The sequence below is a fragment of the Populus nigra genome, chromosome 16, assembly GCF_951802175.1.
Source record: "Populus nigra chromosome 16, ddPopNigr1.1, whole genome shotgun sequence".
NCBI classification, from domain to species: domain Eukaryota; kingdom Viridiplantae; phylum Streptophyta; class Magnoliopsida; order Malpighiales; family Salicaceae; genus Populus; species Populus nigra.
This window is the reverse complement of record NC_084867.1, coordinates 50653-76614: the sequence shown is the minus strand read 5'-3', so window position 1 is coordinate 76614 and position 25962 is coordinate 50653. Positions and strand designations below refer to the sequence as shown.

Here is a 25962-nt window from a genome sequence, read left to right as displayed (position 1 = left end):
ACTATTGGAATAAATTGTTCTGTGATTTGATACATTGTGGTCAATAACATTTAAGTAGCATTCATAATAATCATTATTAGATGTGGACTCCCAAACGTGTATCAGCTTTTGCTAATGATTGCCAGATAAAACTTCACTTTCAAAATGTAAAACGATATGGCAGAAGTACACAAGTTCAAAATGAAAAAAAAAAAAACACAAAGCAGCTGCTTTGATAAAGGATGCACAAGATCAAGGTACAGTGGATCTCAAAGGTTCTTCACAGGCACTCTCACCTGGACAAGTTCTTGAAATGATGCTCTGAAACAAAATGGGTCAGCTAGTATGATTTCAAACATCTCAGATTTAACAACCCCAAAGACAAAGAAAAGCTGAAAGGGATGGATCAGAAATCGCCAGTTTGAAACTGTTCATGAGTTGTGCAAAACAAAGCAGTGCTCCAAAATTTGGCAGGCCAGTAGGTTACGACCAACACATGGCTCAGTGCTCCAAAATGTTGATCTTTTCAAGACAGTTTTGCATGTGCTGATTAACATCAGTAGAGAGAGGTGCTCCAGCTGCAAGTTTGTAGTGCTCAAATTCCATTTCATCAAACTTCAAGGCAGCAACTTTACAGGCCTTGATACTTCCTAGAACAACAAGGACAAGCAAAATTAAAGAGAAAAGCTGAGTAAAAGATCCAATGCCCGCAAAGGAAGTAAAATCAGAATAAAACATATTGGAACATTGTGATCAATTGGAAATAGTTTATTTTGGGGATTAACTGAAAGGTTATATTGTTGCAAAAACACATGAACCCACATGGACATCAAATTGATCACAGATGGCAGGAAGTCTGCGGGTCTAACTAATTTTTTTCTTTGTTCTAGTTCTCTTCATTATCAATTTGGTAATGAACAGTTTTCAGCTTACCACTTAGGTCGGCTCAAAAAGGAGAGAGGGGAGAAGAAAAGGAAGAAACTCACCACTTAGATCTAGCAGGTTGAATAGAACTGGGCAGTTACCAATGCGCCTAACCATGGTAATTGCAGACCAGACCTTTCGGTACTCCTCTCGTGAGGTTCTGATGATACATAGCTTGGTAATCGGATTCACATACTTGACTGCACATGACCCAGACATAGAAGGGTGAGAGAAGATTTTACAGTGAGGTAAAGGTAAGTTTGCAAGCAGCGAAAAACTTGAACTGGCAACAAATTACGTACCTTGGAACGATCCAAGGGATGAAGCCAAACCACACTCCCCAAAGTTTACAAGAATACTGTCTTTAATCGCTCATTTTGCTACAAAAATTTGTTTTTATTATTTTTTAATTCTTGATTGAGAAATAAAATAAAAAAGAGTTAATTTACATCATCAAAATAAAAAAAAGATATTTGTGTTAAATTATTTCATTTAATAATAAAATAGTCCCTTAATATTCAAGACAATACATCTTGATACCTGGTTTAACAAGGTTTCTAGGATGTTTTTTAGGTGTTTTGGGTTAAAAATAAAATTTTAAGTGTAACAACGACAGACCCCATTTTAGGTTGGAGCAAGCAACGCGTCATTTTTTAAAAAATATTTGGAGCAGACAATGCATTGTCCGTCTTAATAAACTTTTAAAAAGGGCCCGAGCTAGGGCCTGGTGTTACAGAGCATTAGGCCCGCGTGCGGGCCGTTGCTTCATTAGGCCAAGCGTTAGGCTTGGCTTGCTAAGCTTATAAGCGTCTGGCCTGGTTTTTTATATATATATTTTTTTTAATTATTTTTTAAAATAATGCATTATTTGTGTATAGTTTTTTCAAATAAATTTTTGGTTTATATTTTAATTAGATTGTGATTATTTTCAAATGATATTGAGTGTGTTTAGTTTTTAGAGAGGTACGTATGCTTCATTTGCTGTTTTTTTTTTTAATTTTATATAGATTAATTTTTTTATAATGATTTTTTTATAAGATTTTTTATATGTGCAGCCTTGTATTATTTTTTTTAATTATTGTTCAATAAATTTTATGTGTTATGTGCAGCCTTACATTGTTTTTTATATATATAATTATTGTTCAATAAATTTTATGTGTGTATCAGTTTCTATTATAAATTTTATGTGTTTTTCTATTACAAATTTATTTTGATAGAAGAATTTATTAAACATGACCATGTCAATTACCCGTGTTGCGATGTGAAATATCTTAATCTTTATTTTTTGCTTGGTTTTCTCAATTTCATTTTTGTTTATTGTTGATATTTTTTTTATTACTTTACACAATGGTTATTAGATTGTTTAATTAGACGCGTGCATAAGTTTTTCGGTTTATATTTAAGAGTCTTTTCGCTGTGTGTGTGCAGAATCTGGTGGAGAAAACTATTTGGCCAATAATAAATATTTTTTACTCTTTACTTGTTAAGAGTTGTTTGGACTTCACTTCTCACTTAAAAATTGAGCTTCCATACTTTTTTTGTTTATCATGCCACCTTTTGTTTTGAGTTGCTCAAATAATGTCTATGTATATTGATGTTCCTTTACATTTTAAAATTTAATTTTTACATGAAATTTGAGACAGTTTAAGCAAGCTTTTTGCATGTTATTTATCTATTACTTGAAAGCCAAATCATATACTTTTTAATGCTATCAACTCTTGATTGCATGCTTAGAAAGTGGGTTTTTTTTTCTTTCAATTATCTTATAATTAAAAGCAGCCCGCATTTTCAGAAGTAGTTTGTAGCCATGTGCGGACAACTTATCTAGTTTTTTGTAAAATTAGCTCAATTATTTTAAAATTTTTGTAGAATGATACATTAAATTTTTTTTATGAAATAAAATATTTTTATATATCATTATAAAAATTTGATATGGCATTTCATAAGTGTGACATTTAAATTGATATGAACCAGTCTATAAATTAATAGAACTATTCTGATGCAGTATATTTGCCTTTTCCCACAAATCCTCGATGTTATCTTTGTCCCTGTGCACCATTAATTAACAAAACTCTAAAACGCATGAGATTTCTACTGTACATGAATGCACTGTGGATCAAGAGATAATTCACTATGAACTTAATGTACATACATGCATTGTGAACCAAGATACAATTAACTATAGACTTACGGACATGTATTAAAACGTATAGGGATTTTTTCTTGTACATGCACTGTGGACCAAGATTCAATTAACTATGGACGACACTGTAGCACCATGGAAGGCGTTTATTCCCTGTGTTTTTAGTCAAGAATTGCAGCTGGAGGCGTGGCCTCCTCTGCCAAAAGTTGCTGGGTCTAGCTTTGATAGTCAGACTCAATGTTGTTGGGTCTAATTGACAAGCCAAACCCAAAACACTTCCAAAAAATGTTAATAGTGTTAGGTCATGGCTAACTGTGGACGACACTGTAGTGCCTGTGAGGGGGTGGAATGGCAATAAGTTAACCCATAACTAGGTAACAAAATCTCATTTCTTTTTCATGTGCAGCGTGCTTCAGAGGAGATCACCCCTTCCCTGAGTCAGTCCAATCTGTCAAGGGGAAGGCCTACTGACTGCATTTCGGGAGTTTGAACATCATCTCATTTCAACCAAAAATACAACCCTGTCAAAGGTATTTAACCTTCCTTCCTTATGCATGAAAATCGAATCTTGTTTTGTTTTTTTTTTCAGAAAAATAGCAAACGAGAAATTTTTTTCATTGAGATTCGGTTGGATTTTTTTATTTAAGCATGTTTGTTTTTACTTTCAAAAATGCTTTTAGACATAATTTTTTTCCCTTTACTTCAAATTAAGATTTTTATTATTTTTAATTTCATTCTCTAATATTGTCATATTAAAGTTGGTAGAGCTCTCAAAATATTTTTAATTCACATCATATACTTTATAAAATTTTGGTATTATATAAGAGAATTTTTTAACACTACAATCCATTAAAAAATAATTTATAAATATTATAATATAATTTTATTTTGGGAAATAGAAGATACGTTAATGTTGTAACATTAGTGTATGAGATTCAAAGTTTTATCAATGTTTTATCGTCTTTAGATTTTTTATACAGTGATTTTAAATTATATATATTATTAAATATATGCAATATTGGGTAAAATTGCTTTTGGGTCCTGACGTGTACAGGACTAAATTGGGTGTTAGATCCAGCGGCTGCAAGACCCAATATAGCTTTGGGTCCTGCAGGGTAATTTTAGGTCCTGCATCCGTTAGAACCCAAATTTATTGCTTTAAGAATAATTTGTAGCTTACTGTCACACTTATTTCTTGCTCATTGATTTCCACTTTTCTATATGTACTTTTGTTGTGCTTGGATTGAACTACCTTTATGAATTCCATGTCTTTTGCTTCAAAATATTTATAATTATTTTATCACCAGTTATTATAATAATTAAAATTAAATTTCACTTAAAATGGCAGACTCAAAACACTTTCTAAAAGTGTCAATAGTGTTGGATTCTGTCTCCCAGCAAAACCCTACAATGTTAACTTAATTTTTAATTTCTAGATTACTTTGAATTAACTTTTGACAAGCCATGCTAAAGAAATTTGAAGATTTTTAATTTTTTTAAAATTTTAAATTAATATTTTTTAAAAGTTTTTGTATTATTTGTTAAATATTTTTTTCTTTAAAAAAATATAGATATTGTGTAGACAAAATTTTAAATTTTCATCTTTACTTTAAATTATATATATATATATATATATATATATGTATATTTTGAGATTGTGTCTGACTGCAAAACGAGAACCAAGAAAAAAAATTAAATTTACAATAAATATTACTACTATAAAAAAAAACATAGATTTTGATTTTAAAGGTAAAATCAATTTTTATTATTATTAATTTAGGTCTGGCATCCTCTTTTAGATACAAGAAACTTGGGGCTTGAAAGGTGCATCTGACCCATAGTTTTAAAAATTCTTTGAAAAAAATTTGAAAATATTTTATTTTGTTCTCTAATATTGTCATATTAAAGTTGATAGAGCTCTCAATAAATTTTAAATTCACTTCATTTACTTTTATAAATTTTTAGTATTATATAAGAGATTTTATTTAGGGTAATAGAAGATATTTTAATTTTATAACATTCGTGTACGAGATTCAAAGTTTTATCAATGTTTTATTGTCTTTATATTTTTTATACAATTGTTTTAAATTATATATATTATTAAATACTTGCAGGACCCAACACCCAATTAGGTCTTACACACGTCAAAGATTCTTGAAGATAAATAAGAAATGAGAAATAAAGATATAATTGTTGTGAAGATTACATAAATAACAACATAAAGAGGAATTATTATTATTATATTATTTACTATATTAAAACGTTTTATCTTTACTGTTTGTAAGTCAAAAATTTCAGTTGGGTTGAAGGGTCCTGCTGCCACTAGGACCCAATGGCATGAGATCATGTTGCCAGCAAGTCCACATAGAGTGGGTCTTCCAGGACCTAGCTTTAGGTCCTGCACGACCCATCAACTTTGGGCCCTGCGGCAAGCAAGACCCATCAAAAAACATTGGGTACTGCCCCCAACAGGATCCAATACTATAATTTATTTATTTTTTCTCTTATTTTTTTTCACAGGGTAAAGAGGAAATATTATTATTATATTATTTTGTTATTGTTATTGTTATTGTTATTGTTATTGTTATGATTAATAAATTAAAAGAAAAAAAATTATTACTATCAAAGAAAAACCATAAATTTTATTTGAAGAGATTAAAAAATATAAAAACTTGGTCCATACAAGTTTAACATTATTATTAATATTATTATTTGTATTATTAATATAATTATTTTTATTATATTTAATATTATTAATATAATAATTAATAAATTTGAGAAAAATATAATTAATATTGTAAAACAACCATAGCTTTGATTTGGAGGGTAAAATTAAAAATTATTATTATCATCATCATCATTAATAATTTTGTAAAACAATATTATTACTATAAAATAAAAATAATAAATTTTATTTGAAGGGATTAAAAAATATAAAAACTTGGGCCAAACAACTTTAATATTATTATTCATATTATAAATTTTATTAAATTTGAAATAAATTGTATTACTATTGAAAAAACATAGATGTGATGTGAATGGTAAAATTAATTATATTATTATTATTATTATTATTATTATTAACTTGGATTTGACATCCTCTTCCAGATTTAAGAACCAGGACTCAACAATAGTGAGCTCTGCTGTCATCCCTACTTGTCCAACAGGACCAAACGATGTTAGGTCCATCAGCCAAGCATGACTCAATGATACTGGGCCAGATGGGTACTCAATTGCGAGGTCATTGTGCCAAGTAGGACCTTATGGCATTGAGTCCTCCAAGATCCATCAATGTTAGGTCCTACAAGACCCATCAACTTTGAGTCCTACGGCAAGCAAGACACATTAGAAAGCAATACTGTAATTTGTTTTTTTTTTCTCTTATTTTTTTCACAGGGTAAATAGAAAATATGATTATTATTTTATTTTATTATTGTTACTGTTATTTTTATCATTAACAAATTCAAAGGAAAAAATATTACTATGAAAGAAAAATTATAAATTTTATATGAAGAGATTAAAAAATAGAAAATCTTCGGCCAAACAAGTTTAACATTATTATTAATATTATTATTTGTATTATAAATATTATTAGTTTTTAATATAGTTAATATTATTAATATAATAATTAATAAATTTAAAAAGAATATCATTAATATTGAAAAACAACCATAAATTTTATTTTGAATAATGAAATTAAAAATTATTATTATTATCATTAATAAATTTGACTAAACACACAAGTGCCTCCGGTCAGAATGCCTGGTTCCATCACCATAACAGAGTTGCAACCCATGTGGGAACTAATGGTGAATCTGGTGACATGACCAAAAGATTGATGTCTTCTCCCAAATATAGGAGTGTCGAAGTAATAAATAACTTGGCAAGACCGGGGTCGAACTATAGGGAGGTTAACTATATAATGATAATAATAATAGTAATAATAATAAAAAAAAGTTGAAGAGAGCTTTGAGATGTGATATTGATATAAGAATTAAACAATGATAAAAACAATTGTCAAGGTTAGAGGATCTACTAATGGTATTTCAAACAAGTATAATATAAACTCTTATTACTCAACTAAAAACCATACACAAAATAGGTTCCAATCGAATTATAAATTGTTAACATGATTATATTAGTTATTTTATTCGAATAATGCTAATACTTGTAAATGTTTTCAGGTATTCATGATTACAACTTATGTTAACAACAAATTAAGTTTATTTCATAGCACAGGTATCGGTTATACCATACGGTTTGGGCTATAAAAGCGCCAAGTATTTGTTGTACCAAGGTTATACAACAAAAATCTAGATTAATCATTTAACAAGCAAAGTATTAAGAGTGAATAAGATAACAAATACAAAACATGTTAATATCAAACATTAAAATCCATGTTGAGTTTATACTATACTTATTCTTACACCATTAGTGTAACCTTTTCACCTTGACATCATAAACTTAGCTAAACATAATGAAGAAGATAAACATAAATAAACAAGATAAGAACATAAATAAAATATAAGTTAACTAAGTAAAGGAAATGAAATGAAAAGCATAAACAAGAGATTAATATAAACAAAACTTAAGCATTACAAAAATATAAAGAGAGAGAGCAAGAACATGATCTTGATTTAAAAACCAAGATGCCTAAATGCATGGCAAATGCCTCCTTTTATAGGCCAAAATTTGGAACTATTGATTTGATGACTAATTGTTGAGTGGGTGGCCACATCTTGACTTGGTGACAATCCTTATCTTCTTGTCTGAACAAAACATCATTGCTAACGTCTGAATTTGAACAGATTGTCCGAATGAAAGTTCAAGGAAATTTTCTCAACTTTTCAACAAAAAAAAATCGGTGCATTTGGACTTCTAGAACTCGAGATATGGGTTGAACATTGAATAGTGTCTAGATTGCAGGACAGATTCTGACTTCTCCATTGTTGCTAAGATTTGGACTTCCAAACAACAGAATTGAGTCTTTCACTCCTCATGAATGTTTCAAGCCTATGTCTTAGCTTTCTAGCCATATAAACCAAATTGAAATCCAAGATCTACAGCTTCAGATATCAATGACTAAAGAATGTTCCAGTTTGGACTGAATTAGCATATATTTTCTAAGCTTAACCCTCTCTTTGTCTTCTCAATTTCAGTAGTTAAACTCATCAATCAATCATTTGATTTATGTGATAAGCCTGCATTTAAGATGAACATTTACTGTAAATTAAAGGTATCTTATAGTATCAGACTTGTTATTATAAAACATGCTTTAGTTAAGGAGTTATTGATGCTTTAAGTGTAAAATGATGATATAAAACCTTGATAAAAATGAACTTTTAAGTACTAATCACCCGGTAGGGTATAAAACCTCAATTTTTTTTTAATTTTCTTGGTTTGAACTGAGTCAACCTGTGTAACTCAAGACCTGACCTCCTGGTCAAGTTAACCCCCTAGTCAGGTTTGATAACTATAGTTGTGATGAAAATATATTTTTTAAATGATCAAAATGCATTGAAAAAATCTTCATAAATATCTTTTTATAAAAAATAAAAATATTTGACCTGTAGCGTAGTTTAAATATATAAATAAATTATATACATTGATAAACATCAAAGTTTTATCAATATTTTATTATCTTTAAATTTTTTATGCAGTAGTTTTGAATTATATAAATTATTAAATACTTAAATAAATTATGTGTCAATTGGGTGTTGGGTCCTGCCGTGTGCAGGATCCAATGTAGTAATAACAATAACAGCCTACCACATACCACGACCCAACAGCTAGGAGTCAACAATGGTGGGCCCTACCTCTTAGCTCACTAGGACCCAACAACATTGGGCCTCATAAGCAGGACCCAACAACATTGGGCTTTGCCTCCTACCTCACCATGACTCAACGTCCAATTAGGCTTTACTGCCACCAGGACCCAACAACCCATGACATAACACCCAATTGGGCCCTTCTGCCACCATGACCTAACATCTTTGGATCATTTTCTAACCAGGACCCAACAGCTTGGGTCTTGTTAGGAGGAGAAGCCCAGCCGCATTGGGTGGGTCTATTTCATTCAAAATTTGAGCTTGCAATTGACCTGTAGTAAACTAATCGACCTGCAGGTCAACCAAAAACTCAGGTGATTCGGCAAAAATCTGGAAGGGACCCGACGGGTTAAAAAACCAAAAACTAAAAAATAGACAAAACATCCTCTCTTTTATCTTGTTTAAGAGCTCTTTTAAAAACTTTTGATTATTTGACCCGCGACGAGCGCGGGTCACATGACTAGTCTCTTTCTATTTCTTGTATAAATCTTTCACTTCCTCTTTGACCTCATGATCCGTTTCTTTCTTCTTATCCATCACATCATGTACCACATTAGAAACCTTGTATATGGCCTTATGTAGAACTTTAGTCATCCTATGTGTACCTTTGCCTAGTTCATCCAAAAAAAGCTCTAAAGGGTAGTGTTTCTCACCCCCAAAAGCATGAGAAATGCCTTCGCCAATATTTGGACGAACATAATCAATTGCTTCTTCCATCTTTTCTTTTGCTTTCTCAACCAAGCTAGACAATTTAAACTTAACACTATGTACCATCGTATTGTTGATGTTGTTGGGGTTAGGGTTGTTCTAAAGAGACCGAGACTTTAGTGTTGTGGTGACTATTTTCATCACAAGTATCAACAACTGTTGTAACCCATTTTTGGGCCCCCGCACAAAAAAGAAGAAAATACAAAAAAATCAAAAATATATTCGAAAGAAAAATAAAAAAATAATAGCAGTGAGAAGAGGATGTCGGAGTGCCCTAAAAATAGCTAGAATTTGATTAAAGAGGTTTAAAAATATAAATATTAAAATTTGACAGTATTTTGTTAACTGTTGAGAGCCCTGTTAACAAAGAATATTCAATTTGAAGAAGAAAAGTCCAAAATCAAATGTTTATGGACTCAATGAAAATAATTAACTGGTTACTGTGTTGTGCACAATAACCAGTTAATTATAATCTATTGGGCCAGTTGCTGGCCCATTTTTTCATGTTGGGTCGGTGCTGGCCTATTTTTATGTTGGGCCAGGTCCGACCCATTCCAATTAAAAATATTTATAAAAAAACATTAGTGAGGTTCTCACATATTTTTTCTATCCATTTTGGTTAATATCAATTTATATTTTTACACCGTAAAAATACAAATCCGATATTAAAATACCCGGTCTTGATCAAAAAATTGAAAAAATGAAAATATTGTTTTGTTTTCATGCATACGGTCAAGTCTCTCAAAGCTAAAATCATATTGTATTTTCATACATCAAAGAAAACTGTAATATATATATATATATATATATATATATATATATATATATATGTTTTATCATACATTTTGGTTTCAATAACCAGTTTATTAAAGTCATGAGAATTTGGCCAATATTTCAAAAATTTCAAAAAATATATTTTGTTTTGTTTTAGTATCAGGGATACGAATTTATACGTAAAATGTATTCTTGATGTTAAGAAGGTAGTTTTTTTTGTTGGCGTTAGAATGTTTAGGTTTTACCCGATAAGATAATGATCTCTTTACCGAGGATGACTTTTCTTAAACCGTAGATAGACCAACAATTAAAAACACGACAAGACCTTAGCATATATCAGACAATAAAACAATATAGCTTACCTTAGGTAGGGCATATTTGGGGTGCTAATACCTTCCCTTTATGCAACCAGTCTTCATACCCGATCTCTGAGATTAGTTAGGGTTTCTAGTGACCAGAATCCTAGGTGGCGACTCCCATTCCATCTTTCCACTGATAAGAGACAAGAAGTCCTTGTCTCTCCATATTTGTTAGATATACACACATTTTACCTGAGGGTGGAAAATTCACCGCGACGCTGCACACGTGCGACAACAACAATGACCTCATGGCCTTCTTTCTCTATAACATCTTCAACTTGCTTTTTTTGTGTTTGATTTGCTATTAGGCTTGGAGAACATACTTGTGCTAAAAATAGAGAAGTGAAAATGAGATAGAAAACTAAAAGATTCATCATTTTCTATGATTGTTAGCTACTACGTGTAATATGACATAACCACGTGGTCAATTATATGTCTCGTCCTCACAATTTTGTTCTTTTTTTGAAACTTGTGATTGCTTAAAAGCTCTTTTATATATATACTAGTTAGGTGGCTTGTGCTACGCCCAGGCCAACCTTTTTTTTTAAAAAAAATCTAAAATTCAAGACCATTGGGTCTATCTACAAAGGGAGACTCAAGAGGTTGGAGCCTGGCGTTGCAACCAGACCCAAGATTGTTAGGCACAGAGTTGTAGGCAGACCCAATACTCTTGGGTTTGGTGTTGCAGCCAGACCCAAGCCTGTGTCTGGACTCTTGATCAAAGTGTCTTAGGCCAGGCAGAGCTACAAGACCGTCACTTGGGTCTGCGCTCCCACCACTCCCAAGTAACTTGGGTCAGGTGCCCCTTTTCGGCTCCAAGTTTTTTGGGTATGGAAGGAGATGCCAGACCCAAGTTGTTAATAACAATAACAATAGATTTTATCCTTTAAATCAACTTTATGTTTTTTTCGTTGGTAATAAAATTTATTTCAAATTTAATAATATTAATGCAATTAATAATAACTATAATATTAATAATATTATTAAATTTGTATGCCCAAGTTTTTTATGGTTTTTAATCCCTTCAAATAAAATTTATTGTTTTTCCTTGATAGTAATAATATATTTTTTTTCAAATTTATTAATGATGATGATGATGATATTTCTTATTTACCTTGTGAAAAAAATAAGAAAAAAAAAATTACAGTATTGGGTTCTGTTGGGGGAAAACCCAACACTATATGATGGGTCCTGCTGGCAATAGGACCTATTGCAATTGGGTCCTGGTGGCAGGAGGACCCAACGACCTTGCTGCATTTTTTTACTTACAAATAGCAAAGACAACGCCCCCCAGGTGGGCCTGACTGCAACACTTAGCCCAAAAGCTTTGGTCTCATCTTAAATGTCAGACTCAAGAGCCTTGGGTCTGACTGCAACGCCAGACCCATTAGACTTGAGTCAGGATGGTGGACCTATTTGTCTTGGGTTCGGACGCCTGACTCAAGGGACTTAGGTCTGCGCTCCTGAAGACCCTCTGGATGAAAAATCATAAATTGACTAGTTTTATGTAAAAAATAAAAAAAATTCATAACTCTCAATCAGGTTATCATAAAATTTTGAAAATTTACATGGAGCCTTCTAATATGATGATTTAGCTTGGGTTAAAATTTCAGAATTTTTGGAGAAATTCAGAAATTTGATGAAAAATCACAATTTAACTAGTTTTATGTTATTGGACATAATTTTCAATTCGACCATTATATTAAGCTGAAATTTTACAAGGGACGTTAAAATATATTGAATAAAATCTGGTTAAAATTTTAGGATGAACGCAGATCGGTAGTGCTAAAAAAAATACTGTCAAATAGAAGTAAAATGACTCATTAAGGGTAAAATAATTATTTGTCATTAAAAAAATAAAACAAATCAGCTCTCCTTTCCTTTTATATGTTGCCGACTAGGCAAAAACAGAATGAAAAATGAAAAAAAAAAAGAAAAGACAAGAGAGAAAATTAAGGGAAAAACATCAAAAAATCCAAGGAAAAAAATAAAAAAAGTAAGAGAATAACCTTGTAAACTTATAAAGTTCAACTTATAGAACACTAATCTAAGGAAGAATCAAGTGAAGGAAGGAGAAATTGAGAGAGAGAATTTGGCTAACCTTAGGAGAGAAAAGAAATTGAAAGACAGTCAATTGGTAAGCATGAGAAGTTTGTATTTAATGTTTGATTTAGATGTTTTTAAGTTTACTTGATTAAGTTAGGAAGTAATTTCATGGAATTTTACTTTAATTTCCCTTAAATCCTTGATTTTTGAACTTAAGGTTCTTATGGGAATTTGAAAAAATTAGGAGGGGAAGGAAAAATAATGAAGTTGAAGTGGAATAGCATGAAAACAAGTTGAAATAACAAGTAAATAAAGAAAAATTTTGGAGGGGGGGAGGGGGAAGGAAGATGACATTCGGCCAAATAAAAGAAAAGTAAAGAAATGAGTTTTGATGTTAATGTTTAGGAAACTATTTTTAATCATGATATTTGAAATATGTAAGAAAGACTAAATGAAGAAATAACATTAAAGTTAAGAAAAATAAGTAAATTCAATTTAAAAGAGAATTGAACTAGTTAAAAAGAAAGCATGAAGACAAGATGTTTAGATTGTGTTTGAATATAGTTCTTACATATGTTTAGATAAAATAAATAATATGATGTGAAGGCATAAAAAATAGAAGGATTATTTGATGGAGAAATTATGAACATAAAACAATAAAAGAAGTAACTTGATTTAAATATGTGGTTGTATGTGAAATGATGATGTTATGTTTGAAAAAAAAAATTATCAGAACGAATTAAAAAAAAATTTATGTGCTTTACGTTTTGACACGTAAGAAAAATATTGATGGACCAATGATATAATGACATTTGATTGATTCAGGAGTTGTGTTTGGAGCTGGTTATCAAACAGCAGGAGTTGGGCCATCACGAGCAGAAGGTAGGTGATTCGTTACCTTATTTTGTAATTATTAGTTTTCCTTAAATATCTATGTTGTTTATTTAGTTGATGTTAAAAGAATGAAACAAATGAATAAATTAAGTGATTATTACAAATGAGAATAATTGGTAATTTATGTGAAATTATCAGAATTATTATTTTGTTAACAAAAGAGGTTAGCCAGATGCTAGGTAATTCATATAGAGTTACCATATTGATTTTGGCAACAAAAATGGGTTAGCCGGATTTCTTGGGTAATTAAAAGAATTACCGAGTTATTGGTTAAAAAAGAGATTGACCGAATATGGGGTAATTCGTATGAAATTACCGGATTAATTGGCTAATAAAAGAGGTTAGCCGAATGCTGGGTAATTCATATAAAATTACTAGATTGATTTTGGTAACCAAAATGGGTTAACCGGATTTTTTGGGTAATTACCAGGTTTATTAGTTAACAAAGAGGTTAATCAGATATGGAGTAATTCGTATGGAATTACTAGATTGATTGACTAACAAAAAAGGTTACCTGAATGCTGAGTAATTCGGATGGAATTACTAGATTTATTGGTAACAGAGGAAGGTTAACTAAATTTATGGGTAATTATATGAAAGTATTATAATTATTGGCAATCGAGATGAGTTAGCTGGGTATTTAAGTTTTGAAAAGATTATGTAAATTAATTGATTGAAGTTAGAAGTATTAAATTTCAAAGGTTAAGAGTAAAATGATTAATATATGACTAAGTTATTAAGTAAATTAATTAATGTGGTTATTGTTGAAATAGGTACACCATGAGGGGATGCAGATCGTTAGATGTGTGATTTTTCTGTTTATGAATTATCATTTTGAAATATAATATTTATATATCTTTATTTTCTTTGAAAACATTTGTGTTATAAAATCAAATAGAAAATGTGTAGTATATAATGGATATATATATATATATATATATATATATATGTTGGTATGGCTAAATCATTTTTAGAATTATAAGATAAGTTTATAACATAAAGTAATAGAATACATTAGACGTTTTAAGACAATATGACTTTTTAATCGTAATATTGTATTTATTTAGTCTAAATGAATATATATAGTTAGTTAGCAATTATTGCTCTTTAATGATGAAATTATTTATTTTTCAATTTGTTTTAGTAATTCTTTTATGTTGACTTATTAATTGATATAATAAGACTTGAATATATTGATAGGTATAAGTATTGAGAGATTGATTGATGAATTAGATGTAATATAGGATGATTGAATCAAGATGAAAGTTATAATGACATATAATAGAAGTGTTGTCGATAACTTGATACCAATAAAAAATAGAGAAAACTCTGCTGATTTTTTTTTAAAAAAATTCCATAATCTTAGACATATTATTCAATACTTGGCATTCATAAAGAAATGTTTGAGATTTCATGACATTATAATTTGAGGATGTTCCATATCAGAGCATGATTAAAGTTCAGTGGACCATTATTAATGTAAAATAACATTGTTTCAGGATGGTGCATACAACAAGGTGTCCTGGGCTGACCTGTCACCAATGAGGGACAAACGTCTAGTTGAGACAGGAAATAAAGGACTCGAGGGAGATCCTCTGGTAGATATAATATCTTTTGTGTCAACAGTGTCGTTGCGATCCAGATAAGGAGAGTCATCAGGACTCCGAGATGAGCGAGGGATGTCACGACCGGGGACATTTGATGGAGATAGGCAGGGGACTCAGCCCCCATCAACAGTAGTGCCTGCGGTAGCACCAACAACACCCCCTACGGTAGCACCTCCACCATACCCAGATATTGGGACCATTGAGTATTACCCTTTGGGATACTGCCATCACTTTAGTTCGATGGGTAAAGAGTTTGAGAGAATTAAGTTGTGAGACATTTATAGAAAAGGAGAATGCTGAGATAGTTGAGTGATGATTATGAAAGATAAAAAGGTCAATAAATCAAATATTAGTATCAAGAGAGCTTCGGGTGAATTATGCTACTCAGCTATAATCGGACAGATCCCAAACATGGTGGGATAACACTAAAGAGAGACAGGCTGCTGAGACGCTTAGATGGAGGGAACTCAGGATAGAGTTGAGAACTAGTATTATTCCCGTCAACATCAGAAGATCAAGGAATAAGAGTTATTGGCTCTTACATGGGGAGATATGATAATATTGGAATATGAGAGGTGGTTTTATGATTTTTTTTTTATGTTTGATTCTGTTTATTTCCCTACCCTAGGGTTGTTGGTTACTCTAGGATACATTGTGTGTGTAATTGAACTTGTAAAAACAGCTTTAAACTCGTGAGTTTTGGATGTTAAAAGTTTGTTTATTTTTGTATTTTAAAAGAAAAATTAATTATTTTTTAAAATTTTAATTTGTTTTGATTATTTTAAATTATTAATATAAAAAATAACCGCTAACAAATAACATCCATAATAAATTTAAATCGACTCGTTACTAGTCTTTTAATAATATTGATTAGTGAGAGATACTTGTTAGATGTTGATAAGATAGACGATAAAAGTCAATACCCGTTCGAACAGAAGAACCGAACGAAAGAAAGAAAAGAAAAGGCAATATCCAAGAACATACATGTGATGTGAGATGAGAGCAGAAAGGGAGTGGAGACAGAGATAGCCGTTAGACACGTGAGAAGTGAGAGACTTATTATTATCATCATGACATCCATTCCGCATATTCTCCACATTTTTTTGGTTAGCTTCCTTAGCGCTAGCTTACCATTTTTATTTTTTATTTTTTAAAACCATTACCATAATATATTATGCCAAACCAAGAGACCAAATCCCACTCTCATTTTCTTTACATGTATTTAGTCACTATTTATTTTTTCTTTTAGATAAATTTTAAAAATATATTTAACTTGAAAAGGAATAAAAATAAAAAAATTTAGAAAGAAATAATCGTAATATATTTTTAAATGGAAGACCATCTAATTTTTAAATTAGGGTTTAATAAAGTTTAGGGTTTAATATAACTTTTCAAGCTGGAATTTTTTAAAAATACATTCTGGAGGATATTCTTAGGATTCAGTTGAAAAAAAGAGCTCGGTATGTATGAGATGGTAGCATGAAGGCGTGTTGTGATGATGATGCTGGTGAAATGGTGATATCTCACTCCTCGGTCTGTATCTTTATAATCCAAATTATATTATTTATCTGTGAAATATATATAATACCACTTCTCCCTTCGTTTAAGAAAGAAAAATAAAGTAGAGTACTTAGTAATAAATACGTGTTGTCTGTACGTGCAAAGGAAGGGTCAAGTCAACACGAAGAGAGAGAGGCTTTATGAATAAAATTCTATAAATACCCCTCCTTCTCCCAACACAATCCTGCCGTTCACCTTCATTTTTTTGCTCTTTTAATTTTCGGTCTGCGTATTCTTATTCTTAGAGAGAGAGAGAGAGAGAGAGAGAGAGAGAGTGCGTGTGTTAGGTGTGAGTTAGGCTGTTTTGCAGGTGAGGAGTGGTAGCGTCGTCGATCGATCATTTCTTCTGGCCTCAGCTCTTCTTCTTCTTCTTCGATCTCAACTGCTTGCTTCAGATCAGATCAGGTCAGTTTTTTTTTTTTTAAACTTATTATTGTTTCTCAGTTGTGATTTTTTTTTATCATCTTCTTCAATAAACTCCTTTTTTTTTACCCTGTAAATCTTCCTCTTTTTAAAATAATCTTAATCTTAATCTTGTAGCTCAGATCTGTTTTGTTTTGTTTTAGCATGTTTGAAACGCGAAACGCGCAGACACAATTTTCAGTGTCTGCTGGGTGTTTGTAAATATTTATGATGGTTGGAATTCGAATTCTTGTTGGAGTCCCCTTTCCTGTTCTTTTCTTCCTACAGAGAGAGAGAGAGCAGGGCATAGAATTACTTTCCTTTCAATTTCGTTACTGAATTAAAGGGTGAAGATTTGGTATATATATATATAAAAGCCAGACAGGACAACCTGGACCCTCTTCTTTCGAGCACTACTTCAGTTACATCTCAGTTGAGCTTGACCTCGTTCTGTTGGTGGCTTTGCAGAACCCTTTCAAGCTGCCAATGGAGGTTTTTGGTAAATCCATGATGTCTGCTCCTGCCAATGTTGTTTATCTCTCCACTATCCTCGGCCTTGATGGCCCAATTCCTGTCCACAAATGTGACTGCAAGTGTCAGAATGAACATGTCTTTGGCAACATGTACCGTTGCAGGCTCACTGGTCTCACTCACATCTGTGACAAGAACTGTAACCAGAGAATTTTGTATGACAACCATTCTTCCCTTTGCCGGGCTAGTCGCCAGATTTTCCCCCTTTCCCCAGCTGAGGAGCAGGCTGTCAGAGGAGTTCGCAGGAAGCTCGATGCTGAGAATAGCAGTGCTCCCACTGATAGCTGTTCTTTCAAGCGCAGGCGTGATGCACAGTTTCATCCTTCTCCTTTCGAGAGATCTTTCTCTGCTGTCAGTCCAATCTGCAGCCAAGTTGGAGATGGCATGGATATGAGCTAGATATAATATATCGTATACTTGAAATAACCCTTTCTCTTTCTATTCGTAATGTTCCATTGAAGTTTTTCCTTTATATGTTTCATGAACGGATATGGATGACTTGGAACTTAATGTTGGGTAATTATTACGGTGGACCATAAGAGTCCTCCTCTATGTAGGAACGTTATTTACTTTTCTTGTGTAATGCAATTTAGCGGTTCCAATAGCGTAGCTTGACTTTTGATAGGGGATCTTGAACTCGCTCCATCCACTCTCTTATGAACCTTGAGTTTAATTTAGTTTCATTCAAGCCCTTTAATTTAGTTTCATTCAAGCCCTCCTCATCTTTTTTGAACTCTTAACAAACTACAGGTGCTTTCAGGTCTTTTGGAAGACTTTTATAGTATAATATTGATTTTTAGCAATATGATTTACTTCAATTTGCAATTATTTTGTGTGTGTGCCATGTTTTGATCTGTTGTTGTGGATGTGCTTATTTGGTGCACGTTTGTTTTGTTACCTTTGTATTGATTTTACCGAGCTTCATCGGTCTCTGTTTTTGCTGTTTAAGTTTATGTGTTAATTTTTCTGTGCTATTTCTGTGCTTTATGATATTGGATGGTGGTTGTGTTTGGGTGCTGTTGGTTATGCAGCATAGTCTTATCAGGTTATTCAGTTCAAGGGTCTTTTTTGCATTGTTCTGTGGTCAAACTTACTTGCTTCTTCGCTTTATTTTGTCTGGTTTATTGCAGGCTGAAGACAAATATTGCGGTGATTACTTGCTTTTCTTTGTTGTTGTTTACTTAGTTTTGCTTTTCCTATGATGAATGCTTTCCTGAATATGCTTTTAATTTTGCAGGGGTTGGAGTTTATACAATTCAGGAGACTTTAAATAAACCTTTCTGTTGTGATTAATGAATTGTTTTGTTTGAGAATATTTCTGACAATATAAAGCCTAAAAGGGAGTTTATTTTATCCTTTACAGGAATTCTGTCATTTCTTGCTGTGGTGAATGATGCTGCGTAGAACTGCTGATGGATTGAGAAGATGCTGCACTTATCTGCAGTTCACCCCTCCATTGTTGAAGAATTGAAATTGAGATGCATGATCGACTTATATTGACTGCTGGTTTGTTTTTTAATAGATCAGCGCCTCTGCTTTATGATACAGGTATTTCAAGGTCTGATTTCTTGCTTATCAAATGATGTTGTGCTGTAGGACTGATGTTTCTCAGACCCTACGTTATTGTCTGTTTTAGTTGAGTACCTACTACCTACCTAACGATCCTGTTTTGTCTATTAACGTGGCAGATGGAACTTAATTGGTAGGACTATCGGGCTGTGAATGCGGAGGCAAAAGGAAGTTTTATATTTTTGGTGAGCTTTGAAGCCTCGAAGAGCAGCTAGCTAAGTTGTAAGTAGCGCTGGCTTTAACCTCGTGATGCGTCGATGCCAAGCGAAGGCTTCGGCATCAGGAATGAAGATGAGAACAATCTGCAAGTCCACATGGGGCTACCCCTATCATGGTTACTTGTTAATGGTGTTAGAGGGAGTTGAGCTTTTTGTATCTGGGCTGGTCTGAAGCTCCTGAACAAGTACATAGCGTCCCCTTCTGGTCTGAAACCATCCTGTTCTCCCCTTCTGGTCTGAAACCATCCTGTTCTCGCCTCTCTTTTTTTTTTTCCCAAATGGGGGGAGATTGTTGCATTTTGCGTAAGCACTTTTTTCCACGAATTCTGATAATGGCCAAGAAAGAATGCTTTTCCTTGTTTCTCGTCAATTTGACCAAGCATTAACAAGTTAACGCTTCTTGTATGTGATCACGATCTGGTGTGCTGGTCATTCATATCAGCGATGAGTAAAAGGTGGTTTTAATATTGGGCTTTCAAAAGGATTAATATAATCACAGATGAAAAAGAGGGAATGGGAAAGGAAAACAGAGAGAAGAAGGGCGAGGGTTGTAATCTGAATCACATGATGGTGTGTGGACTGTGATTGAAGAAGCCCATCAAGGCAATTCCCTCCTTTTTCGTTCAGTATGTTCGTGTTTTTATTCTTTTTATGTTTCTTTCAGTTGAAGAGAAGCGCTCAAAATATTTTTTTGCTTCTTTTGGGGGAGACAGGAGCGAGCGTGACTTTGTTGTTATCATCTAACATGTGCTATGCAGTTTTATCAAGGAAGGAATTGCTTCGGCATGAGGCTATCTGGGTAAAAAGAAATACTAAACCCAGAAAAGTGATATTGCGGCTCGGGGCTCAGCAAAGCAACGTAATTCCTCTCCCTGTTAGATTCTCACCCCCCATATCTAGGAGTTAGCCCTTGTAAGCAAAATGCAAACCCTCTGCTACCCGTCTCTCCCGAGCGAGCCTGCTTTGACAAGCCACTAACATCCCACCAGAATTCTCATTATGCCAGTTAAGATACCCCGGACGGTGCTATTTTCCCCTCTCATTTTCTTTTCTTTCCTAATCCCCGTTTCGTACTCCTTCGCGTTTACAATAACAAACAACTGCCCCTATACCATATGGCCTGGTACCCTAGCAGGTGCAGGCACCCCGCAACTTGCAAGTACTGGATTTCGCCTGGATTCTGGTTACAGCATGCGCATTCCAAGTGTCCCAGGGTGGTCAGGTCGGATATGGGCAAGGACGGGTTGCACATTTGATGAGTCTGGAAACGGCACCTGTCAAACTGGGGACTGCGGGGGGAGGCTGGAATGTAATGGCATGGGTGCTTCTCCACCCGCATCGCTCTTTGAGGTAACCCTTGGCACAGGGGATGCCAAAGATTACTATGATGTCAGCCTCGTGGACGGCTACAATTTGCCTCTTGTTGCCGCACCTGTTGGGGTTCATGGTGCGTGCAATGCCACTGGCTGCCTTTCAGATATCAACATGGGTAAGATTTTCCAACTTCAACTGGTTTTCATTAAGAACATTCTTCCTCCTCGGTAACAAAATGACCTCATCCCTTGAAACTTCTCATCCCTGAAACTTCAATAGGTTGCCCAAAGGAACTTCAGGTGGCCGGTGGTGATGGTGGAGAGGGAGGGGTGGTTGCATGTAAGAGTGCATGTGAGGCCTTTGGGCTGGACCAGTACTGCTGCGGCGGGGAGTTTGCCAACCCAACCACGTGCCAGCCCTCCTTTTACTCGACCATTTTCAAGCGAGCTTGTCCAAGGGCTTATAGCTATGCTTTCGACGATGGTACCAGCATTTTCACTTGCAAGGCTGATGACTATGCCATCGTCTTCTGCCCCACAGCCAAAGGGTAATGCTTCTTTTCCTCTTTATTTATTTATTCTGCTGGGATCACAAATAGATCTTGTTTTTTCTGCTTCTCTCAAAGAAATGTAATAATTACCAATGGATCTCTGACACAGGATAAAGACACCTGATGGGGCACACGCAGCTACCATGATTCCCAATCCCGGTAATGGGGAGACAGTGAAGCTGGTTTCCTCCTCAAACATGCTCCAACCTCTTCCACTGCTGTTCCTTCTTCTCATCCTCTATCTAACCTTATGAACATAGATGGAAGCCTTGCCAGGATGGAGCAATTCCACAAAACACATTCTTGCCTGTATCTGATCGGTGAACTGCACAAATCTTGCACAAGGATTGGCCTCAGAATACACTCAGCCAAGAGCACTAAGAGCTATTCCACGGAAATGCATCCTTTCGCATAATGAATTTGTAATTGAATTGGTTCTCAATTCTATTAGAACATGTGAATCATGGCAGCAAATTAGCTCCCAAATTGAATTAGTTTATAGTGTTTCTATTGTAGAAGCGGCAAATTGGTAGGTTGCCCCCAGACACCAATTTATTGGTATGAAAAACGAACTTAAAATAACCATCAGTTTCTTCCAAAATAAATTAAATAAGCTATGATGATTAAATCCAGCAAGTAAAGAAAACTAATCTAATTGTGATTTCTATATCAATCTCAATCAGCTAGGTTTTATCCGGTCATTAATAATGGTTCATGATTTATGCAAGCATGTATGATATATCATACGTTGCACGGCTTTCCTCCTGCAGTTTTACCCTTCTTTCGAGCCCCTCCCTGCATCCAAACTTTCATGAATAAGCACAGATGGAATATATTGTAAAGCTAAGCAAAAGCACGGTTAAAGACATTGAGTTATTGATTAGGAAAGGTTTAGAAACATACAGATGATTTCTCAGCTTTTCTCTTAATCTTTCCATTGGATGGTTCTTCAACGTCCATATTCTGATCGGTTTGATGAGCAGTAGCCTTTGTTATCTTGTCAGTCTCATCTTCAGAAAAGAAGGAAAAACCCTCAAGCGTTCCTACTCATACAAGTCATTTCAGCGAGCTACAAAAGCGAGTCTTTTTTTTTCAAAGGAATATTTCTCAATAAAGTAATTACATTAAAGAAACCATTAAATAAAAAACCTAACCTTCAACTGTAGTTTCATATTCATAAACATTACTGCGTTTTAAGCTGAATGAAGTCATTCATGGTAGCCTCTATCTGATCAAGCACAAGAACAAAAATAATCAGACAAAACCATCTTATCTGCATAGAATGAGTAATCTGAAGAGCAAAGAGGGCACACCTTTGCCTTGGATTGACCAAAAGCTAACCTGAACCGGAAGGGAAACATGCTATATCACGCAATCATCCCTTTCAAAAGTAAAATGTAGAACAGAACCCATGGAAATCATGGGGGACCAAGATGGGGACGAGAAAGTGAAAAGAGGGGAGCGTGTCAAATCTGCAAATAAAAGAATTCAAGTAGAGATCCCTCACATACAACGTAAAATGTTCTGGAAGGAACTGTTGTTGTTCTGTATATTGTGCCTGAAAAAATAAAGTTAACACATCAGAAGCAAGCTCTTTATGGAGGCATGCATAACAAAAAATCACAAGGACGAGGTTTTTAAGGTGGATATCGAAACTGAGCCAAAAATCAAGCAGAGGTGAAAAACGAGAGTGAAAAGTAAAGCACACAAGACACCAAGTAACATGGTCAAGTAGAATGTAGGGGAAATAAAACAGTGTAACTTTTTTGTTGGGAATCTTTTCATAGATTGCTCGAGCTACTTTCTAATGAAGTTTAGTTATAGCAACATCAACATGATTGCTGTGAGCAAAATCTGGGAAATCATGCATAATGATTCTCAAGGGAAAAAAACCTTTTATTTCTGAAAATCTAATGCACTCTGCCACTAAGAAACGGTTGAGCTCTCTTCTGGTTCTATTAGAGGGGAAATATTTGAAAAATCCTACCAAAATCATCATAACAAGACAAAACATACCTTTCAAGTCTAGGTGCATTTCATAATCTCCAGATGGGGTATCTGGAATCACTGGTCGCCCAACAGCCCCCATTTCACCACTTAGATCAATGGATTCACCTTCACACTCAACAAGTGCCTGTACCAAAAAGCTTTTAATTAATCACTAATGTGCTTGTGCATGCATGGATAAATTTATGTACTCATTTCTTTATATACATAGATTAATATATTTTGTGGTGAAATCACAGAACCACCAAACTAGAAGCAAGCCCATTATTAAGCAGGGTGGTACATGGTCCAGAAAACAATGTCCAAGGACTCACCAAGAGACCAAATAACTAAGCAATACAAAAATAAGCAGCCGGCAGTGCGTAGTTTGCTTCTTCCCAGAACTGGACTTCTCTCATCCCAGGACTTTAAACCTTAATTATTTGAATTTCTACAAGTTATTGAGAGAGAAGACCTAACAATACATAAAAACTATGTCTATTAATAATATGTCCAAGATAGCACTTTGAAGTTAGGAAGTTAAATAATATCTATAATTAAAGCAGATGAACAAGAAGTGATAAACAAGACAAATCGGAAACCTACCTTGGAACGCTGGACTTTCTCAGAAAGCACCAATGGTAACCTTGATATAGAAACCTGCATGCTTATGTTACTGGGTGAATTGAGTGAAGCATGGGCAAGGGGTAGAAATATTGGTTACTACAGATAATTCTTGTTGTGCATACTGGACCGAAAGCAAACACAAATAAAACACAAACAAGAAGATTTACGTGGTTCCCCAAATAAGCAGGGTTTGATGCCTGTTAGCATCATTGTGCTTGTCAGTAATATCAAACATATAAATAGCAAGCTAGACATCTTCCAACGAGTTATGTGATCATTAAATATAACAGCATTACCTCATCTAAGCTGCATGTATATTGATTCATCACAATCTATAGAAAGACAGCTGAATAAATAGAGATAGAGAGAGTTAAATTCAGGGAGATCTTGGAGGAACTCTGACAAATTAATTTGATAATAAGAGAATATTAGAACGGACATAACCACAGTGTAGGTAGCACATGAAGGCCTTAGAGAACTAAATATTCAAAACCAGTAACCATGCTAGGGCTTCCTATTAAAGAAACATTCCGCACGCCAATAGTGGTAGAAAGAAAGTCTAAAACTAGTTGACTGTATACAATATCGTTTAATGCAATGAATGGTTAGAAATTAGACATCAACACCAAAATTCGTCACACCAGAATGAGCATAGCAGAGGACATTAAGTGTGGGGGAGGTGGCATGCCAACCATTTGATTCCTTCACTTGCGAAACCAAGGATGTCACTCTTAGAAACACCTCTAGCTTTTAGCAGAAAATTAAAGGTAAACTCCCTCAGTTTGCTGTTTGAAACCAGCCACTGTTATCTAACATCAATTTTGGCAATACATAAAAGCTTTCTTTGGCATATAACTATTAAACGACAATATTCCTTCACTATAGGAGCCATGTATAGCTAGCAGAAGCAACATTTCTTATGTGATATCCAGCTTTGGACAAAATTCTCCCACAAACTCAGACAACTCCCAAAACAGGCTATGGTATACACTTCACAGCTTTATGTACTGATCAATCAGAAACTATTGGCAGAAAACTAAAACGAACACAAAAGAAGTGTTGGTATAAATGTTCTTACATGACGTTCTTCAGTATGCTTTGCAGATGTGCCATCCTCAATATCTTGCCCATCATCCCCATCCCCTGAATCATCAACAGAAAAACAAAGTGCATTACTTGAAAGCCAATACTGCATGAATTTGAAGGGAAAAAAAGAAACATTGAAGAAAAGAGAATAAATTGTGAGAAAAACCACCATATCTAAGGCTTATCACAAGCGATGGTACTGTATCTACCATTGAAGAAGAAACCAATAATGTTTCGCTAACATAAAATGTATTGTTTCACCTTTTCTTTTCTTTTCTTTTTCTTTGCTCCCCCTTTTGATTTGGAAATCTTATTCAACGGAGAGCCTAGTAGTTGGAGCAACTGGATGGTTGTCTTCGTCTGAGGATGGAGAATCAATGGTATCACCCCCAGAAGGACCAGCCTTGGGTGAAGAGGCTGAATCAGAGGACAATGTCAGAACTGAGGCCTGTTAGGGAATGCTTTAGCGAGTTAGAATTGGAAACGTTATAACAAGAGCATAATTGAGCAAAACTCGTATGCAGTTGCGACGAAATGACACATAATTATTGGTTAATGTTCTTGGTTGCTGGCTGGGAAAAAGGGAAGAGAAGAGACCTGGAAAGAAGGTGGCCAGTCTGTAGAATACCGTGAAAAAATTAAAAATATTTAGTTATTTATTAATTATATTAAATTTAATTTTTAATTATTATATATTATATTTTTATTTTTTTAATTTTATTTTTTAAAATTTTATTTTTATATTAATTTTGATTCTTAATTTTGATTTTATTTTATTTTTTAACTAAATTTTTTTATATATTAGATTAAATATTTATTTTTTTAATTATTATTTACTTTATTTAAAATAACTTACG

The 25962-nt window shown here is 33.6% G+C and overlaps 4 protein-coding genes across 9 annotated transcripts; 2 read left to right on the top strand and 2 right to left on the bottom strand.

Annotated features, from left to right (window-relative positions):
- Window positions 1-118: 118 nt before the first annotated feature.
- Window positions 119-9591, bottom strand: LOC133675971 (probable ribonuclease P/MRP protein subunit POP5). The gene is made up of 4 exons (XM_062097550.1): window positions 9480-9591; window positions 1206-1277; window positions 966-1103; window positions 119-629 (listed from the first exon to the last, which is right to left on the bottom strand). Exons 1-4 carry the CDS (start codon window positions 9589-9591, stop codon window positions 481-483), a joined length of 471 nt encoding a protein of 156 aa, XP_061953534.1. The 3' UTR covers window positions 119-480.
- A 7491-nt stretch (window positions 9592-17082) lies between these two features.
- LOC133675770 (uncharacterized) lies at window positions 17083-19912 on the top strand. 3 transcript variants are annotated; one of them, XR_009835473.1, is made up of 4 exons: window positions 17083-17227; window positions 17693-18166; window positions 19119-19303; window positions 19444-19912. XR_009835473.1 is itself a non-coding variant. In XM_062097245.1 (2 exons), the coding sequence occupies exon 2, from the start codon at window positions 17711-17713 to the stop codon at window positions 18152-18154; it is 444 nt and encodes a 147-aa protein (XP_061953229.1). In that variant the 5' UTR covers window positions 17083-17227; window positions 17693-17710; the 3' UTR covers window positions 18155-18359. The 3 variants fall into 3 exon arrangements, 1 of the variants encoding a protein (XP_061953229.1); XR_009835472.1 differs by having other exon boundaries at window positions 18993-19303; XM_062097245.1 differs by lacking the exons at window positions 19119-19303; window positions 19444-19912 and having other exon boundaries at window positions 17693-18359.
- A 145-nt stretch (window positions 19913-20057) lies between these two features.
- LOC133675769 (pathogenesis-related thaumatin-like protein 3.5) lies at window positions 20058-21892 on the top strand. Its single transcript, XM_062097244.1, has 3 exons — window positions 20058-21031; window positions 21136-21403; window positions 21516-21892. Exons 1-3 carry the CDS (start codon window positions 20542-20544, stop codon window positions 21658-21660), a joined length of 903 nt encoding a protein of 300 aa, XP_061953228.1. The 5' UTR covers window positions 20058-20541; the 3' UTR covers window positions 21661-21892.
- A 65-nt stretch (window positions 21893-21957) lies between these two features.
- On the bottom strand, window positions 21958-24087 carry LOC133675773 (DNA-binding protein BIN4-like). 4 transcript variants are annotated; one of them, XR_009835476.1, is made up of 7 exons: window positions 23999-24087; window positions 23728-23867; window positions 23423-23540; window positions 22720-22964; window positions 22561-22634; window positions 22310-22475; window positions 21958-22201 (listed from the first exon to the last, which is right to left on the bottom strand). XR_009835476.1 is itself a non-coding variant. In XM_062097247.1 (3 exons), the coding sequence occupies exons 1-3, from the start codon at window positions 22616-22618 to the stop codon at window positions 22148-22150; spliced, it is 252 nt and encodes an 83-aa protein (XP_061953231.1). In that variant the 5' UTR covers window positions 22619-22703; the 3' UTR covers window positions 21958-22147. The 4 variants fall into 4 exon arrangements, 1 of the variants encoding a protein (XP_061953231.1); XR_009835474.1 differs by having other exon boundaries at window positions 22310-22449; XR_009835475.1 differs by having other exon boundaries at window positions 22310-22449; window positions 22720-22878.
- Window positions 24088-25962: the final 1875 nt, after the last annotated feature.

Excerpts from the sequence above, each read along its gene's own strand:
- LOC133675971 (XM_062097550.1), bottom strand. The coding sequence starts at position 9,591 with ATGGAAGAAGCAATTGATTATGTTCGTCCAAATATTGGCGAAGGCATT. Across the intron at positions 1,278-9,479 it reads TTTGGATGAACTAGGCAAAG|GAGCGATTAAAGACAGTATT; the intron begins GTACACATAGGA and ends TTGTAGCAAAAT. Across the intron at positions 630-965 it reads CAACCTGCTAGATCTAAGTG|GAAGTATCAAGGCCTGTAAA; the intron begins GTGAGTTTCTTC and ends TTGTTGTTCTAG.
- LOC133675770 (XM_062097245.1), top strand. The coding sequence starts at position 17,711 with ATGGAGGTTTTTGGTAAATCCATGATGTCTGCTCCTGCCAATGTTGTT.
- LOC133675773 (XM_062097247.1), bottom strand. The coding sequence starts at position 22,618 with ATGACTTCATTCAGCTTAAAACGCAGTAATGTTTATGAATATGAAACT. Across the intron at positions 22,450-22,560 it reads ATATGAAACTACAGTTGAAG|GAACGCTTGAGGGTTTTTCC; the intron begins GTTAGGTTTTTT and ends TTGTATGAGTAG. Across the intron at positions 22,202-22,309 it reads GAAAAGCTGAGAAATCATCT|GGAGGGGCTCGAAAGAAGGG; the intron begins GTATGTTTCTAA and ends GTTTGGATGCAG.
- LOC133675769 (XM_062097244.1), top strand. The coding sequence starts at position 20,542 with ATGCCAGTTAAGATACCCCGGACGGTGCTATTTTCCCCTCTCATTTTC. Across the intron at positions 21,032-21,135 it reads CCTTTCAGATATCAACATGG|GTTGCCCAAAGGAACTTCAG; the intron begins GTAAGATTTTCC and ends AAACTTCAATAG. Across the intron at positions 21,404-21,515 it reads TTCTGCCCCACAGCCAAAGG|GATAAAGACACCTGATGGGG; the intron begins GTAATGCTTCTT and ends TCTCTGACACAG.